This window comes from Bubalus kerabau, chromosome 22, assembly GCF_029407905.1.
Source record: "Bubalus kerabau isolate K-KA32 ecotype Philippines breed swamp buffalo chromosome 22, PCC_UOA_SB_1v2, whole genome shotgun sequence".
Taxonomy (NCBI): domain Eukaryota; kingdom Metazoa; phylum Chordata; class Mammalia; order Artiodactyla; family Bovidae; genus Bubalus; species Bubalus kerabau.
Genome location: NC_073645.1, coordinates 26,478,122 through 26,497,457, shown reverse-complemented (window position 1 = coordinate 26,497,457; position 19,336 = coordinate 26,478,122). Strand labels below are relative to the sequence as shown.

Here is a 19,336-nt window from a genome sequence, read left to right as displayed (position 1 = left end):
AGGAGGCTCCTAAAGGATCTCTTTACTTTTCTTACCCTCTGTAATAGTTTTCCATAACAAATTATCACAGGGGAATTCCCTGGCAGTCCAGTGGTTAGGACTCAGAGCTATCACTGCTGGGGTCCCAGGTTGATCCCTTGTCAGGAAGCTAAGATCCCACAAGCCACACAGAATGACGAGAGAAACCCAAATTATCACAAACTTGGTAGTTTTAAACAACAGAAATTTATTCTCTCATGGCTCTGGATGCCAGAAGTCTGAAATCAAGGTGTGGTCAGGGCCCCGTTCCCTTTAGAGGCTCTGTGGAATGTATTCAATCCCGAATTCTTCTAACTCCTGGTGTTTACCGGCTTTCCTTGATGTTCCTTGAGTTGTGACCATGCTATTCCAACGTCTATCTCTGTTTTCACATCACTTTCTCTCTGTCCGTCTCTTTTCACCTTCTGTTTCTCAAATCTCTTTCTACCTTTCCCTTATAAGAACACGTCATCAGATTTAGTGCCCACCTGGATAATCCAGGGTTAGATCCTCATCTCAAGATTTTAATTGCATCTGCAAAGATCCTTTTTGCAAATAAGATAACAGTCACAGGTTAACGGGATTCAATGTGGATATCTTCTTGTGGGCCTTTTTTCAGCTTACCACATCCCTCTTTTTCACCTAGTAACTAGAGTGATTTTTTGAAATGTAATTTTATTTAAAATTTTACATGTCTATAACCCTTCAATGTCTTCCCACCCCAGTTCTAATAATATACAAATTCTTTCCCCTGATCCCCAGGCTCCTTCCTGTCTGATCTAAAGCCTATCTCTCCAAACTCATCTTCCATTCATCTGCTCCCCATGTCACCTAGGCAGCTCTCCCCTTCACTATGCCCATTTTCATACAGTTAAATTTTATTATATCTTCTCTATCCACAGGTTAGCCTATCAACTGGTGTGGGAGTCCACACCTAATTCTAGGATATTAGTTGTTCTACAGTGCTTAATGCGCTCAGTCATATCCGACTCTTTGTGACCCCTTGAACTGTAGCCCACCAGGCTCCTCTGTCTGTGGGATTTTTCAGGCAAGAATACTAGAGTGGGTTGACATTTCCTCCTCTAGGGGATATTCCCAACACGGATTGAACCCATATCTCCTACACTGGCAGTTGGATTCTTTACCACTGAGTCTCCTGTTACAGAGACTATCTGGTACAGTAGGGGTCAGAAAATATACCTCTTTCTTTTTTTTCTTAGCTGTACCACATAGCTTGCAGGACCTTAGGTCCCTGATCAGGGCTTGAACCTGTGCTGTTGTGGTGGGGTGAGGGGGTGTGGAAAGGTGTGGAGTCCTAGCTTAACCACTGGACAGCCTGGGAATTCTCAAACCTGTCTTTCTTTTTAAATAAAGTTTTATAGGCATATGTAATTCTTTGTTTACATATTATTTATGGCTGCTTCTGAGCTACAGCAGCAGAGTTGAGTGGCTGCCACAGGGACTATGTGGCCCACAAAGCCAAACATATTTATCATATGGACCTTTAGAGAAAAAATTTTCCCAGTCTCTGTTCTAGGATATTGGTTTCCTATTTAGTGCTCTCAGGTCCATTATTTGGTTTCCTCTTTTCTCCAAATATTTAACTACCTTCTAGGTGCTTTTTCTGCCTCCTCTAGTAAATTCTCTGAATTTTTCAATAACTTGTTTTATTGTAGATTGTGTTGCTTGGTCTATTAACAGGACATGGTGTGACTTGTTGAACAGGCAGGTGACATCAGGCAACCACTGATCTTTGTCCATGCCAACTGAGCCCTTGCTAGTGAAGAGAAGGAGTGATCTTGCCCAATTTAAATTTAATTTAAAAATTAAAATTTAAATTACTAGCACACTTTTATTTTATAAAGGAGTGGCCATTTCCACACTTCTCCAGCTCCTGTGCCTGGGTCTGTAACAGGCTCTGGCTTACAAATGGGAATGTGCTTATTCACTATGCCTAGCAGGTGCATGGGCTTCCCCTGTAGCTCAGTGGTGAAGAATCCGCCTGCAATGCAGCAGACCCAGGTTTGCTCCCTGGGTTGGGAAGATTGCCTGGGAAATTCCATGGACATATAGGAGCCTGGTGGGCTACAGTCCATAGGGTCACAGAGAGTCAGACATTACTGAAGCGACTGAGCATGCATGCATGCAGCAGGTGCCTATGTCTTATTACATCAAACTATTTCTATCTCTGTTCAAATACACTGTTCTTCATGGAGCAAGATGAGCATGACCCAGTTCTCCTATAACACTGGAGTCCTGACCTGGCTCTACTGTGGGAGTCCATTCTTACTGGAGTGTGTGACTGACTGATGCTTTGTCCACTCCTGCCTGAATATCCTGCAGGGCATGAACCACTATCCTCCAAATTGCAAGCTCTTCTGTCACTTACAAACATTCATAGGATTTGGCTAAAGTCCTGTCTGAAAGGAGGCTATCAGCTTTTCCAGTCTTTTCTGACTACTGCCAAGTGGAGGTTTTGCCTTAGAATTCCAATATTTCTAGTGGAAGAGCATCATATCTACTTACAAGGGGAAAATAAAGAAAAAACAAACTCCCAAACCCAAGAAATTGCTGCTGGATGATTTATACAGCATATGCAAAAGTATTCACTTTCAATTGCTTAGTTAAAGCATTCTCTACCTATCTGGACCTAAAGTGATCTGAAGGAGATTGTTGCTTTGTTTAAATATCTTCCAGTGGTTTGCCACAGACTGATTCCTTTTCTTTCCTCAATGGGCCCTTCTGATTGTAGTCTCAACCAAGAAGCCATGTGAGAAGTGAAAATGAAAGTTGCTCAGTTGTATCCGACTCTTTGCAACCCCATCGACTATACAGTCCATGGGTTTCTCCAGGCCCGAACACTGGAGTGGGTAGCTGTTCCCTTCTCCAGGGGATCTTCCCAACCCAGGGATTGAACTCAGGTTTCCCACATTGCAGGTGGCTTCTTGACCATCTGAGCCACCAGGGAAGCCCAAGAATACTAGAGTGGGTAGCTTATCCCTTCTCCAGTGGATCTTCCCAATCCAGGAATCAAACCTGGGTCTCCTGCATTGCAGGCGGATTCTTTACCAGCTGAGCTACCAGGGAAGCCCAAAAAGCCATGGGTTGCCTTATCTTGCAGAATATCCGGTCTGAATTAAGCTAAACCTACATCGAGTATTTACCAATGTAGCCATACCCCCACCCCAAATGACAAAACTCTGCCTTATACACTTTAAAATATTTTGATCTCAAAACCAGCAGTTGGAGACATTTCATTAGCTTGCTCTGACGTGCACACACACACACACACACAAACCCCTTGTAAACTATTTATTTTTTAAGGACAGGAAGGAGCTATCTAACATTCCTTAACACATGATGATGTGTACCTGACATATATCTGTGGGTTCATGAAAGCATGTTAGAAAAACTGTTTAATCTTATTTAGTCTGCTTCTTTGGTCCAGTTTCATCTTATTTTTGATGGACAATTTTTGGGGGGGGGGCAAAATTTTTGATGAACACAAGTTTGAGGACTTTTTTTTAAAATTCAAGAATTATTTCAGTTACACGATTTTTATGACCTCTTTTTTGTCTTCAAAGTCTTTGAACATAATTTTGAAGAGAAAGTTTAATGTAATCATAATATACCATTTTAATATTTGCCATTTTACTTTTAGCTATCTTTATTGAGAATCATTCACATATCATACAATTCACCCATTTATAGTGTACAGTCTAGTGGGTTTTTGCAATCATCACCACATTAAATTTTCATGCCTTTCATCACTCCCAGAAGAAACTCTGTACCTGTTAAACGTACATACCCCATTCACCCCAGACTCGTCAAACTATTCTATTTCCTGTCTCTATGGATTTGCTTCTTCTGAACATTTCATATAAATAAAGCCATACCATATGTGATCCTTTATGATTGGCTTCTTTCACTTAGAAAAATGTTTTCAAAGTTCACTCATGTTGTAGCATGTTTCAGTACTTCATTTCACTTTGTGGTTAAATAATATCCCACGGAATAGACAGGCAACACTTTGTTTATCCATTATCTTGATGACTATTGGAATTCTTTCTTGCTACTATGAATTATGCTGCTATGAACATTCGTGTAAGAGCTGTTGAGTGGACATCTATTTTCATTTCTCTTGAATTTATACCTAGGAGTGGAATTGCTGGGTTATATAGTAACTTTATTTTTTGGCCATGCAGGCATGAGGGATTTTAGTTGCCTGACCAGAGATCGAACCTATGCTCCCTGAAATGGAAGTGTGGAGTCCTAACTACTGGACTGCCAGGGAATTCCCTGTATGGTAACTCTTAGTTTAGCCTTTTGAGAACAGTCAGGCTGATTAAAGTCTTTGGTGAATTATTTATTTACAAACAAAAGAAATCACTCCAAGTTCCAAGGAGCATTTATGGATTTCTTGACCCCCGCAAGCAGTCCTACCATGTTGGTCATGGATCTGCTTTAAAATTTTGGTGCTCAGAAGGAGTGGACCTGAAGGCATCTGGCAGCAAGAGCAGCAGCTCCAAAAGAGTGTTCCAAAAGCTGTACCAGAAAGATTAGAATGGACATTTCCCAGATGGGCCTTAGCCCATGGAGATATTTCCCAATCCATCCTTCTTATCCCAATAAAAACAAATTCACAAGAAAAAAAATTGGTTCCCAGAGACCCACTATTCTTTACAGTCCACCAGATTCTGCTATCTCATAAAGGACGTAGTGAATTAGCGCATGAACTAATACTGATTTTTATTTTTTGGCCATGCCAAGTGGTTTGCAGGATCTTAGTTTCTCATCCAGGGATTGAATCCTGGCCTTCAGCAGTAAAAGCCGGGAATCCTAACCCCTGGGCCACTAGGGAATTCCCAATGATTTCTAGATATGTCTTTGCTTTTATTTATTTGTTTTTGGCTGTGCCGGGTCTCTGTTGCTGCGCGGGCTTTTCTCTAGTTGTGGAGAGCAAGGGCTCCTTTCTAGTTGTGATGTGAGGGCCTCTCCTTGCAGTGGCTTCTCTTACTGTGGATCACAGGCTCTGGAGTGCCCGGGCTTCAGTAGTTGCGGCATATGGACTCAGTAACTGTGGCTCCCAGGCTCTAGGGTACAGGCTCAACAGTTGTGATGCATGGGTTTAGTTGCTCTATGGCATGTGGGATCTTCCCGAATTAGGGACTGAACCCATGTCTCCTGCATTGGCAGGTGGATTCTTAACCACTGAGCCACCGGGGAAGCCCCTAGATATGTCTGTTTGAAATATCAAAGCAAACCTCTCTCCCCTGACAAAACAAACAAACAAAAAACCTTCTAATATTGATATTTTACATTTTCTACAACTAGTCATGATATATGGACTAGAATTACCAGTTGTGCTAGATCCATTTTTGCTGTTTACATTTATACCATTCTAACAAGATAGCATCCAGGGTGAGAGTGAAGTTCTGGTTCAGTCTAGGGCATGACTCAGTTGTGGTGCTTTATCAAAATGTAAAGATCCCAGATAAGTGCTCCAGATATAACTTGGGTGTGGTAACACACATGATCACAATGGAGTACAAGAAATTCTCATTTGACACAAGAGATACATTGTGGAAGGCCTGCATATTACAAATATCACATAATTAAGCCATTTGCCATATGTATAAGTCAGGGTTCTACCAAAGAGACATAATCAGTAGGGGATAAATATGTATATATATATATATATATATATATAAGATTTATTATTACAAGGAATTCCCTTATGTGATTGTGAGTGCTTGCTAAGCAGGGTCTGAAATTTGTGGGGCAGGCCAACAGAATGGAAACTCCTGTGCATGGGCTGATGATGCAGTCTATAGAAAGAATTTCTTCCTCAGAGAAATCTTGGTTTTGATTCTAAGGTTTTTTAACTTATTGGATACGGTCCATTCAAATTATAAAGGATAGTATCTTTTACTTAGTTACTGATTGTAATGTTAATCACATGTACAAAATACTTTCACAGTAACACCTACATAAGCTTTTGAATAAGTATATTATAGCCTAGCCAAGTTGACACATAAAACGAGCCATCATGGGACTTCCATGATGGTCCAGTGGTTAAGACTCTGCCACTCCACTGCAAGGGACACTGCTTCAACCCCTGGTTCGGGAATAAGATCCCACATGCCACATGGTGTGGCCAACAAATAAATAAGTGATTTAAATTAAAAAAACTAGCTATCATACCAAAGGACTGACAAAGGCTGCAGATATTTTAGTTTACCAACTATACTGACATGCCCCTGTGGCAGTAATGCAAGCTCATAATTTACTCAGCTTATCAGCTTTGAAAATATTGCAATTCTTGATTGTATTTTAAAAAATTTTAGGGTTTTAAATATTTCATATTCTTTACACAAAGTAAAACTTTATTAACATTGTTATTAATATTTTATATAATACTAATTTAAAATTATATTATTGAAATGCACAGTACAAGTAATTCTTTTGTCAGATAGCTTTTACAATGTCAATCAGGGTTAAAAACTATGGCTTTTAACATAATTATGTGGAGGCTTTTGCAGTTTTAGGCCTTTTAAGGAGAGCACCTTGGGTATCTGGGCCTGTCTCTTTCAGTTTCTTCAACCATCCTCTTTCAGTGTTATAGTCCAGTTTCCATCCTCCTCCCTCGAGACTCTACACTCCTTATAGGAGGAGACATTTTCTTCCTTCCTTCCATGTCTTCTTGGATCTTGCAAACCTCCATATCTCAGGCTTGATCAGACTTTGGGGACTTCAAAGAGAGAGGTGAGGCCCAGTTGAGGAGCCATGGATGCGGACTGAAACAGGATGGAAGGGGGCAAGGCACAACCTCTAAAGAAATGACACAGCCCTTGAAGATATAACCAGAAGTGGTTAGAACCAACTAGGTCCAAGAGAGTAGAAGATTAGACTTCCAGTAGGCCTTGGGCCTCATCACACACTCATTGCAATACATTAGCATGCTAAATGACACACCCACATACACCATGTCTGTTTCCAGGTTGACTGTAACTGGGTGGTGGCCCAATTCCTGGAAATCTCTACCCCTTCTCCAAAATATTGATAGTTGGAATAATCCTCCTATTTATTAGCCTATGAAATTATTCAGTCCATAAAAACAACCACCCCATATTTTGCTGTCTGAGATGGCCCACAGTCTGGTTATAGAGTGTGTTTCTCTCTAAATAAACTCAGCTCTTACCTATCACTTTGTCTTTCACTTAATTCTTTCTGCATTGAGACATAAAGAACCTGAGCTTCAGGGCTTCCTTTGTGGCTCAGTGGTAAAGAATTCACCTGCCAATGCAGGAGACACAGGTTCAATCCCTGGTCCAGGAAGATCCCACACACCATGGAGCAACCAAGCCTGTGCACCACAATTACTGAGCCCATGTGCCACAACTATTGAAACCCTCACCCTATAGCCCATGCTCTGCAACAAGAACAGCTACTGCAATGAGAAGCCTGCACCCCCTAACTAAAGAGTAGACCTGCTCGCCACACCTAGAGAAAAGTCAATGTATCAACAAAAACCCAGCACAGCCAAAAATAAATAAATACATTTTTTTAAAAAAGAAGAAACTGAGCTTCACTAAGTCCTGAGACCAGATGTGTGATCTCAGTTAAAACACCATGGATTCAAGTCTCAGTCTGACTTTTGGCAGCATTTAAAGTTCTAACCTAGGGGTTTGAGTCCCAATGTAAGTTTTTTGGTTTCAGCACCAAATCCAGCTCAGTTTTACCCAAATGAGCATAGGAATTTGATATCTTCACCAGTTGCCTGAGAAGTATGTACACCACTCCCAAGTCAGCATTAATTTTACTCAGTGACAACACATTCTGTCACAGATGTCATTTCCCACAGCATTATTTCGTTAAGGGACATTTGAGTCCTCTCTGAATATGGCTTCTAAACTTCACAACATTAGTCGCCAATATCTTTCCAAGAATAAAGTACACCAGCTCCAAATCTCTCTTCTAATAAGATTGGGGGATTGGGACACATTGGTAGGTCTCAGTTCCTTCTTCAGCAGGCCCTCAATAAATATTTGCTGAATTAAATAGAATGAACTTCCCTTTATGTGATGGGGAATCACAAATGGCCTTTGAATTATGATTAAATTTCCACCGTGTGGCAATACAAGCATTAATTCCTCCAAGTAAACTTACATATTTCAAAGTAGAAACTTCATACTTCCTAATGGAAATATTCTTGCACAGAACAACATCACTGGTACTCAAGTTGAAATCATTATTATTCATAATGCAACATCGTTATACCAACTATTTCAGGGCTCCGCGCATCTGATGCAAACAGAATATTGTTGTCTGCTGCTGCTGCTGCTAGTCGCTTCAGTCGTGTCCGACTCTGTGCGACCGCATAGACGGCAGCCCACCAGTCTCCCCCGTCCCTGGGATTCTCCAGCCAAGAACACTGGAGTAGGTTGCCATTTCCTTCTCCAATGCATGAAAGTGAAAAGTGAAACTGAGTCGCTCAGTCGTGTCCGACTCTGTGCGACCCCATGGACTGCAGCCCACCAGGCTCCTCCATCCATGGGATTTTCCAGGCAAGAGTACTGGAGTGGGGTGCCTTTGCCTTCTCCAAGGAACCAATTCCGTCGTTTTTAGAAGCAGTGTAGAGCGCATCAGTCTTTCGAAGTAGAAAATGTGTGAGGTTATTCTAAGTTGTGGCCTGCAAGCCCCGCCCCATATACCTGAGTGGCTCCGCCTACTGCCCGGCTTAGGTGAGGGGCGGTGAACCACATTTCCCAGCGGGCCCTGCAGGCCTTTAGCGCCTGCGCGTTGGCAGCTCAGGCAGGCGGACGGAACTCCCGCGCTATCCAGCCACCTGGTCTCGCCTCATCTGTTCTCTACCTACGGCATGGAGGGGGTCCCGGCTGTAACCGCAGGCAACGCGGGCGCTGCCAAGGCCGAGGGAGCCGCAACCATGCCGCCGCCGCCTCCCGTCTCCCCGCCTGCCCTCACTCCGGCACCCGCAGCGGGTGAGGAGGGCCCGCCGCCCCTACCCGAGGCGGGGGATCCCGGCTGCTCGGGCTCCCGGCCCCCTGAGCTGGAGCCGGAGCGCAGCCTGGGCCGCTTGAGGGGCCGCTTCGAGGACGAGGACGAGGAGTTGGAAGAAGATGAGGACCTGGAGGAAGAAGAAGAGGAGGAAGAGGAGGAAGAGATGAGCCACTTCTCGCTGAGGCTGGAGGGGGGCCGGCCGGACTCCGAGGACGAAGAGGAGGTATTGATAGCCCCTGTTTGACCACGCCGGCCCTCCACCGTTAGGGCCGGGCCGGATGTCCCCGCTCGCCGCGGCATCCTTTGGCATTGGAGTCCACCCTCACCTCTCCTTGCGCTGCCTGCTTGTGGCGCGGACTGGCCTTCTGTCCCTGCCAGCTCATTTTGTAAGATTCCGGCAGTCACTTAAGTTCTCTGGGTCCGACTCACTCATTATTGAAGCTACTGCGTGCCGGGGATGTAGTCGCCAAGGGTACTGTTCTCCTGCCTTCTAGAAGCTTACAGTGGCTGGGAGTACAGTCCAGTTCTACAGGATGTTGAGAGTATGGGGGAAACCCTTCCCCACCTAGTCAATCTCTAATTGGGAAGATTTTTTTTTTTTAATTGGGGCAGCGCGTACTTCATTAATTCAGACAGTATACCCAGCCAGTCAGAATTTGTGTATTAAACACCAGTATCTGGAAAGTTTGTCCATTTTGTGATAATTCATAAAGTAAGATGCCCTTCATCTGGCAATATATAGTAGCTCCAAAAAGAATGAGATCTTTTTGAAACATTGGTTCATATTGTATTGTAACTTTGAGAGTATTTGAAGGGTCTGAGGTATTAGAACATGTTTCCATGTTGCAAAGTAAACTACACATTTTTGACAAAAAAAATTTAGGACGTATGACTTGGCAAGGATTTGTAACCTATTTCCATTGCATTTGCAGCGCCTGATCAATCTCTCTGAGCTGACTCCGTACATCTTGTGTTCCATTTGCAAAGGTTATTTAATAGATGCAACTACCATTACAGAATGTCTTCATACATGTAAGCGTATAGTTCATTACATTTCCAAATAATATATTAAGTTTTTGAAATGTCTTGAAAACATTCTAATTCCAATATTTTTTTCCCAACAGTTTGTAAAAGCTGCATTGTCAGACACTTTTACTATAGCAACAGATGTCCAAAATGCAACATTGTAGTACATCAGACACAACCTCTTTACAACATAAGGTAAGAAAAATAAGTAACATTTATATAATAGGTATACTTTTTCTGAAAGATTGAAATTGTGTAGTTGGTAGTAAATTCTTGACCTATCTCAAAATGACGAGAAAGGGAAATGCATATTCTTTAAAGAAATACATATAGAGCACTTACTGTATACCAGGCACTGTGACATCTGCTGTAAACCTTAAAAGAAAAAAAAAAAGGTACAGACCTCTTTTCTTGAGGATTTAAATTCCATCACTGAAGTTGATGCTAGTTTAGACTTGTCATTTTCTGTGTATCTAGAATTCTGTTTTTAAAATAACTGAAATAACTGGCCACTTTAGAAAAACCTATCTGTCATAAGTCATTGTGGCTTATTAATCAAATTTTCAGTTCATGCTCAGTTTGCTAAGGAAAGAAAAACACTAAAAGTGGACTGCTTTCATTTGTTTAGCAAATACTATTATGTTTTTATTACTTCATAGAAGAGTATTTTGCAGATGATACACAGAATTTTTAAGTACTGTCTCTGCCCTCAAACTCGCATTCTTATTTAGGAAATAAGACCAGTTCACATGGAACAATTTAGCAAACTGTTCAAGAGTCTATAATTACTTGTAATTATGACGATGTGTAATTACTTGAGTTTCTCTTAGAAGAGAACCATTAGTGCCACCTAAAAGTAACTCACCTCTGAGAAAGGAGATATTCACTCCTAACAGAAAACAGTTACTTACAAAGAGCATCATTCACTTTACCAAATGCATTTTTCTGAATTCTGAGGTATTCTCCATCCTTTCCTTTTATTAGGTTGGACCGACAGTTACAAGACATAGTGTACAAATTAGTGATCAATCTAGAGGAAAGTAAGTTTATTTTATTACATAGTTGTAAATCCCCAAATCTCTTCTGACTCTACTAGTTATATTTTAAGTGTAATTTAGTCTGTGTTTTATCATTTTTTAGGAGAAAAAAAGCAAATGCATGATTTCTATAAAGAAAGAGGTCTAGAAGTACCTAAACCTGGTAAGTTTGGGTGTATATCATAATGTATTTATAGATTAAAAAATACTAACTTAATAAAATTCACTCCCTTTGAGGTTCTTTTGTGGTGATAGCTGGTTATTTTTTGATCAAAGAGAGAGAAGGATTTTGAAGGCAATGACTTACTGTAACCCAATTTGTAAGGCTTAACGAGTAGAGGCTCTGGAGCTGGATTGTGATTCTGGCTCTGCCACCTTATTAGGTGTATAACTTGGGCAGATGACTTCAGTGTTTCAGTTTCTTCTTCTATAAAGCAGGGATAATTGTAGCACTTTATAAAGTTGTTGTAAGGACTCACTGAGTAATGCGAAGCACTTAAAACAGTGCCTGGAACATAGTAACTGCTCAAATACTAGTTTTTATGGTGATGGTAATGTCACAGTATGGAAGTTAGATCTGAATTTAAATCCTCATTCTTCCACTTTCTATGTGGGTGACTTTAGGCAAATTGCCTAATCTCATTAAGTTGAATCTCATTTTCTTTACAGTTAAAGTACGTAAAGTACTTCAATTAAAAAAAAAAAGCAGTAGTACCTATGCCATGGAATCATAATCAGGGTTAAATACAGTAGTGCATATAAAAAGTGCTGAGCGTGAGCCCTGGCACATAGTAGTGCTTATTAAGGATTACCCACAGCTATTGTTGCTTTTATGCTGAGCTTTCTTTGTGGCCCTGATAAACCAGCCACATATGTCTGCCTTCCACTGTGGAGCACTCCGCAGGCTTGTCACTAATTTCACTGGCTTTGACAGATTAGCTAATGTTATTTGAAAAAGGGAGAGTGAGTGCTTTATGATCTTTTAAATAGTCAACATAGTTAAATCTGTGTAATTATTTTTCAGAAATCTCAATTTATGAAGTTTTTATTCTAACTCAACTTTTTTGTTTGGCTATCAAATAGCTGTTCCACAGTCAGTCCCTTCAAGCAAAGGAAGAACTAAGAAAGTCTTAGAATCAGTGTTTCGTATTCCACCTGAACTTGACATGTCTTTATTACTAGAGTTTATTGGGTGAGTACCCTAAACCTCTACCTCTAAACTTTAAAATAAAGAAATTTTAAAGTCCCAACAGTTACAAAATTATCCTGAGCTAAGGTACTAGAGAGTAGCACAATAACTATTTATCTCTCTATCATCTGGCTTTCAAAATCAAGCTTGCTATTATGGCAGAAGGCACTTGGCTACCTCTCCCTATTCATTCCCTGCTTCCCTTAGAGGTTAATAACTACTCTCCTAAAAGTAATGATTATCATTCCCATGCATTTTTTTAATGTGTTTACCACATGTGTATGTATTCCTAAACAATATGTAGAATTGTTTTTGTCCATTTAAAAACCTTAAATGGTGTCATACTGTTTTCCAACTTTTTTCACTTAGCACTGTGATTCATCCATATTAAAATGTATAACTAGTTCACTCATTTTCACTGGGTGTTCCCTTAAAATAAACATACCATAATTTATCTTTGCTTGTACTTTGGAGCACTTAGGTTGTTTCTAATTTTTTTTGCTATTGTACACAGTGTTGCTTTAAACATTTTTTACAGATCTCCTTGTGTCTTTGTGAGATAGTTCTCTAAGAGTGTAGATTTGTTGAGTCTTAGGATATGTTCCGGAGAAGGCAATGGCACCCCACTCCAGTACTTTGCCTGGAAAATCCCATGGATGGAGGAGCCTGGTAGGCTGCAGTCCATGGGGTCGCTAAGAGTCGGACATGACTGAGTGACTTCACTATCACTTTTCACTTTCATGCATTGGAGAAGGAAATGGCAACCCACTCCAGTGTTCTTTCCTGGAGAATCCCAGGGACAGGGGAGCCTGGTGGCTGCCGTCTATGGGGTCACACAGAGTCGGATACGACTGAAGTGACTTAGCAGCAGCAGCAGGATACGTTCAACTTCAACTTTACTTGGTTTTGCCAAATTATTTTCCAAAAATTGAATATCTCCCTAATTCATATAAATTGCTTCTTTCCAACACTGTAACATATAGTGTACTCCATTATATTGCAGCAGTGTTAGACCAACTGTCATCATAGAGTTGGCCTGTATCAAACTGCAGTTTTTGAAATAATTACATGGTTTGCAGGATAAACTAAAATGCCTTTCTCGGAAAATCTGCATCTTCTATTTTATGTCCCTGATGACTATTTGACTTCTCAGTCACTTCCTCCTTATAACTCTAGGTTGCCTGTATTATTTATTTAGTGTCTAGCTTGTACTATGTTGTATTTATCTCTTTATGTACTCATTCTGTGTTCTCAAATATTATGGATCCCTGAGAGGTGAGAAACCTTTCTTATGCCTCCACTGAGCCCACATAGTAGTGTTTTATGATAAAAGAAATAAAGATCTCTTTAGAAGAATAAGAAATCATATAATACCAAACTTTAAAACAGCACTTTCTGTAAAGAATGTGTTCCAGCCTAAATGTCCAAAAAGGAACTAGTAAATTAATGGTATGTGGAACATGAACATGTGCTAGTAACATATGTGCTAGTATGGAACAATTGCCAAAATTCACTTTCTTATGTGAAAAAAATAAGATGTAGATGAGAATATATAGCATGTGCTCATTTATGTCTTTTAAGAAAGGGGGTGGTGGACATATGCATGTGTATATGTATATATTTCCCCCCACAACAAGGATAGACCATTTCTGAAAGGACATTTAAGAAAATGTTGATAGCAGTTACTTCTATAAAAGGGCACTGGAGTTTATGAATCTAGGATCAGAAAAAGTCTTACTTTTCATTGTGTTTGACTTTTTACCATGTAACTTGATTTTTAATAAGTCTAGTTAATTAAAATTGAAAATTGAAAGGAATTTGTATTTCTGAAACATTATTTTGAAGAAATGTAACCTTTTCCACTAATGCACAATAGGAACTTTTTTTAAACCTTTTTTCAAAAGTGGCAGTAATGTAAAGATGGCAAATATGTGCCAAGTGTGCTACATTATCTCTGCCTCTGCCAGCAGCACAAATCAGTACTTAATCATGACATGCTTGACCACAGTATTCAAAGTAGTCATTACCATTTACCAGGGCTGTTCCATTTTTAACACATTCCCTGCTGTAGAAAAAAAGAAGCCCTCACTTGGAATAAGATCTCTATTTAAGTCCTAACTCCTTTGTTATACAGCTTTGTAAAATTGAACTAACCACTTTCTGTTAATGCATTAGCTGCTTATTAAGGTGTTGCTGTGTACCAGCACAGCAATCTGCTAACTGTTGGGAATGTAATTTGAATAAGTCAGCCATGGCCCTTGCCCTCCTGTAACTTGTAGTTTTTAGCTTCTTCAGCTTCCCTGTCTGTAAAATGAGAGAACTGACCCTTGTATGTCGTTGATTATGATGGGTAATCTGTCTGCATCAGAAAATTGTCTTTTATCTGTTTTCAAATGGTTACGGGGAAGAAAGCTTCCAATGTGGCAAGAAGTCCTTTTGAAGTCACCAGTCCTCAGAGTCAAACCCCCACATGTTTATTACATTGAAAAGCGTGGTGTTACCCCTGAAGTCAGGCTACTGAGGGTAACCCATAGGAAGGTCTTTCATGGTAGGACAAATTGCAGGTGAGATTTTTAACCTGATGCAAGTATAAGGGTAAATTTGATCCAGCTAATGACCCTGCTTGAATTGGAGGAGCAAAAATACTGAGCTGGGTTCAGCCTGTGGACAGTGGTTTTTCAACCGCTGGAATGCGCATGAAGTGAGATTCCCCACTCCACCTCCAAATTTGGTGTGCATCTTTTGTGGTCTTAGGATAGTCTTGTACAGTACTTCTTTTTGTTTTCCAGTTTCTATGTGTAAGGTAGGAAATTATAAAAAGAAATAATCTTAGGCAGTATAGTGTATACAGAAAAAGCATAACTCAAGGTATGTAACCCTTAGGATGTAGCTTAACTCCTCTGGTCATCGGTTTCCATATTTCTAAGTTAGAGATTATAATACCAACTCACAGGATTGTCATAAGAATCTACATGTGGTATTCCTCACATGTCTAAACTACTATAATATATGCATATTGAAATAATGCAGGCTTATTCAGAAATAAAGGTTAGCTGGTGCTATAATATGTACAGCATCTGCCTGGTAAAGAAAATGGACTCACATGAGAGTGTATGATAGAAGATACGGCAAAAATTTAATGTAATCTTAAGCTCAGTGGTGTTTAGTAAACCAGAGAGTTACTATTCCACTGTATGCTATGCTAGCGAACTGGGGTCTTATGTTCAGCTCCGGGCACTACCTTTTAAGAGAGTGCTTGGTAAATGGAGGTGTAATCAGAATAGTAAAAGGTGTGAAAACCATGTCATGTGTGGTGGCAGAAAAACTGAATCTAATTCGCAAGAACACCAAAAGGCGAAACTAGGGCCAGTAGGTATGTTACGGGGAGAAACTTTTGATTCAGTGCAAGCAAGTGGTTTCTAAAGTTGCCCACAAATGGAATGAACTGACTTGTCACTAAGAAGCTGTCTCTTTAGACATTTAACGAGAAGCCAGATGCCCATGCATCATGGATTCTATAGAGATAATTCTTATGATGAGGAAGAGGCTGTTTTACTTTATTTGATGTTATTTTTTGGCTGTACGGCTTGCTGGATCTTAGTTCTTCGACCAGGGATTGAACCCACACCCTTGGCAGTGAAAGCACAGAGTCCTAACCACTGGACCACCAGGGAATTCCTGAGATTATTTTATAACTCTTAAGATTATGTTATAATCTTAGGTTTAAAGTCTATATATAATATGTATACATAAATGATGTTTTATATTTATGTCAATATAACATACTTTATAAATAGTTAAAACTTGTATATTTTAATGTCTTTATATTTGTATTATAAGAATACTCCAGATGATGCTATTGTGACCTTGCCTATTCTTCACATGATGGGAAAGGAAGAATGTGGGCTTTAAGAATTCCCTGGTGGTCCAGTGGTTAGGACTCTGCAACTCTCACTGTCACGGCCCATGGCCCAGGTTTAATCTCTGTTCAGGGAGCTATGATCCTGAGCAGAGCGGCAAAAAAAAAGGAATGTGGGCCTTGATACGTACACCTGTGTTTGAAACCCAGCTTTATTACTTCCTGGCTCTGTAACCCTAAGTAAGTTATTCATCATCTCTGAGCTTAATTTTCCTTATCTATATCTTGGAGATTCTAGTTCCTGATTTACAGGGCTACTGTGAGGACTGAATGAAAAACATTCATAATATATGAAGACCTAATATAACTTCTGGTGTGTAGTACATGCTCAAAAAAGTTTGTTCCTTGTCTCTTCATGATATGAGTAATTGATTTAATCAAAAGTCTTTGTCCTTGTAAGGGAAAGACAAATTGAGTAAATCATGCCCAGGTGATTATGCTACAAGTAAAACAAGAGGAAAAGTAGCAGCTTTCTTGTAAGGACTCTATCTTGTAAATGTTACTGTCGAGAAAAAAGCGCATTAATTATGATAAAGAAAAAGACGTTTTACTTTAAACTGGAAAATGTTAGAATGCTACATGTGGGGGAAATCTAAATATTAAGACTATGCTTTTGATTCCTGGAAGAAAATATATAAAGCAAAATAAACTAGGGTATAAAACTGCCTTTACCTTACCACTAGGTGGCAGATATGACAATTAACTGTATCTGTTCATTTCATAAAGGGTTAGGTGACTGTGTTTTAAGATTAAATTGATGTTTCTCAAATATTTATGTTATTTTTCTGTGTTATATGATTAAATATGTAGTTTAAAATTGATTAATTCTGCTTTCATTTTTCAGTGCTAATGAAGGCACAGGACATTTTAAGGTATTTTACTTTTATTTTTCATTTGCTTTACAAGAGGGCCCTATAAGACACAAATTTAAGATTAACAATCATGTGGAGACTGTCTTTGGTAACAATAAAAAGTATTTTAGAAATAAAACTTGTTGAAATTTGGAGTATATTCAGTAATGCTCTCTTATAATAGATTTTTGAGAAAAGAGTTATTAAGTAGGGATTTATTATTATTTCACAACAATGGTCTAAGGAAAAATAAGTGAGCAATTTTTAAAAGTGAAGCCAAATGCTGTGCTGATTTGGTGATTAAAAAATTTTTCAAAGCATTTTTTGCATAGTTGGCATTTAGAGTTAAATATGAACTTATAATTTCATTTTCATGTAACATCTTTGGTTCAAATTAACTTGCCTCAACTTTTCGCTTCAATCATTTAGTGAAGCTTTAGCAGTAAGAATGAATTCTTAAGTTCAGAGTTGTCTTAAAGGCTTCGGTTTCACAGGTGCCATTGCACACTGTGCAGCTCCTGTAGTATGAGTCACTCAGGAAAAGGAGACTTTTTTAAAGGGGGTAAATCAGGCCTTATAGTTACTTGGGATTATAAAAATATAAAGAAATAACTGACTTTGATCTGCTTAGATTTTCAGTGACTTTATCAAAGTCTACACGGAAATATGGGTGAATTATACCTGGTTGGGCATAGTGTTTTGTTTTGTGACTCTAGTGGCTTAAGGGACGTGAGTTGACGCGTAGGAATAGATGAGTACTTTTTTGGACAAAGTATACTATAGGTTTTTCCCAGAGATCATTGTGATGGAGGGGATGCAGTGTTAGGTTTGGTAACTTTTAACCTCTTCTAAGTTGTAAAATACCAAACTTAACGGCGATAAACTTGAGGAAGTCCTTTCATAGTGTGGTGGGTGGGAAAGTAGCATAAAAGTTTCTATATGGGACAAGTACAGTCATAGGCTCCTAGAGTTCACTGAAGACATCTGTGTAGTGACCTGTAATAGCCAGGTGAGCCAACAGAGGATAAAAATCTCATGAAGAAAGAACTAAAAACTAAGTTGGAATATTAGCGTATTACTTCCACAAAAGCACATGGGCACTGAGAATATGTATGTAATTCGGAGCCTCACACATCAAAGAAATATGACATTGCCTGCCACCTATGAAGTGTTCTTGCCAAAACAAATGTGAAGCTGATCATACCCCTGGATTACTAATTTACAGGAAATCCAGGGGACACAGGAACTTATTTAATTACTCTGTAGGAATATAATAAGCCAAATCTAGATACTGGAAAACTGCAGGACAAGGACAAACAGTTCTGTTTCTTCCAGCAAATAAAAGGGAAAGACATAAAGAGGGAACATGTAGATAGAATATATTGATTAGAAGAGACTCAAGGGACATCAGTGTATGGTGTTTATTTGGATAGGATTTGAAAACTAAAAACTTTATGAGACACTAGCCCCCAGTTGTAAGTAACATAAATATCCATCAACTGATGAATGGATAAACCAAGTATGATATATCCATGTAATGAAACAGTATTTGGCTATACAAAGGAATGAAGTATCCATACATGCTAGAGCATGGATGAACCTTGAAGACATTTAAGTGAAAGAAGCCAGGCCCAAAAGACCATGTGTTATTTGATGCCACTTACATGAAATGTACAGTATAGGCAGAAGCATAGAGATACAGAGTAGATTAGTGGTTGCCAGACACTTGGGGGTGAGAGGAAGTTGGGAGTGACTGCTAATTGGCATGCGTTTCTTTTTGGGTGATGAAAATGTTCTAAAGTTAGGTAATGCTGATAGATGCACAACTATATAAATACACTAAAAACCATTGAATTGTATACTTTAAAATGTGGTGAATTTAATGAAAAGTGAATTATATCTCAGTAAAGCTGTTAAAAAACAAGCCAAGGCCAAGAAAACTTCAAATAGAAGCATTGTTTGTAATAAATTTAGTGCATGCATTTTGAGAAAACAAAAATATATCTGATAAAAATAATATATACATAAATTAAAATTTTTATTCTCTTTGTAATGACAACCCTAAAAATAAAATCATTTTCTACTAGGTAAAAAAATTTAGACAGTTGGTGAAATTTGTACACTTACTGTCTATTTTCTGATATTAAGAAATTTTAAAGTATGGTGGCAGTATTATTTTTTTAAAAGAGTTCTTATTTTTTAGAGATGCATGCTGAAATATTTACAAAGGAAATGATCATATAAGGGATTTGTTTCAAAACAGGCCTGGGGAATG

The 19,336-nt window shown here is 39.2% G+C and overlaps 1 protein-coding gene across 2 annotated transcripts in view; it reads left to right on the top strand.

Moving 5' to 3' along the window:
• The first annotated feature begins 8,818 nt into the window (after window positions 1-8,818).
• The window catches only part of PCGF6 (polycomb group ring finger 6), a 32,028-nt gene continuing 21,510 nt past the window's right edge, over window positions 8,819-19,336 (top strand). Inside the window, exons 1-7 of one of the 2 annotated variants that reach the window (XM_055560210.1) lie at window positions 8,819-9,262; window positions 9,972-10,071; window positions 10,164-10,260; window positions 11,050-11,105; window positions 11,206-11,265; window positions 12,186-12,294; window positions 17,055-17,082. In XM_055560210.1, coding sequence (XP_055416185.1) covers window positions 8,900-9,262; window positions 9,972-10,071; window positions 10,164-10,260; window positions 11,050-11,105; window positions 11,206-11,265; window positions 12,186-12,294; window positions 17,055-17,082 — 813 coding nt within the window. In that variant the 5' untranslated portion in view covers window positions 8,819-8,899. The remainder of the gene's footprint in view (window positions 9,263-9,971; window positions 10,072-10,163; window positions 10,261-11,049; window positions 11,106-11,205; window positions 11,266-12,185; window positions 12,295-17,054; window positions 17,083-19,336) is intronic. The other variant, XM_055560211.1, reaches the window with a different exon arrangement.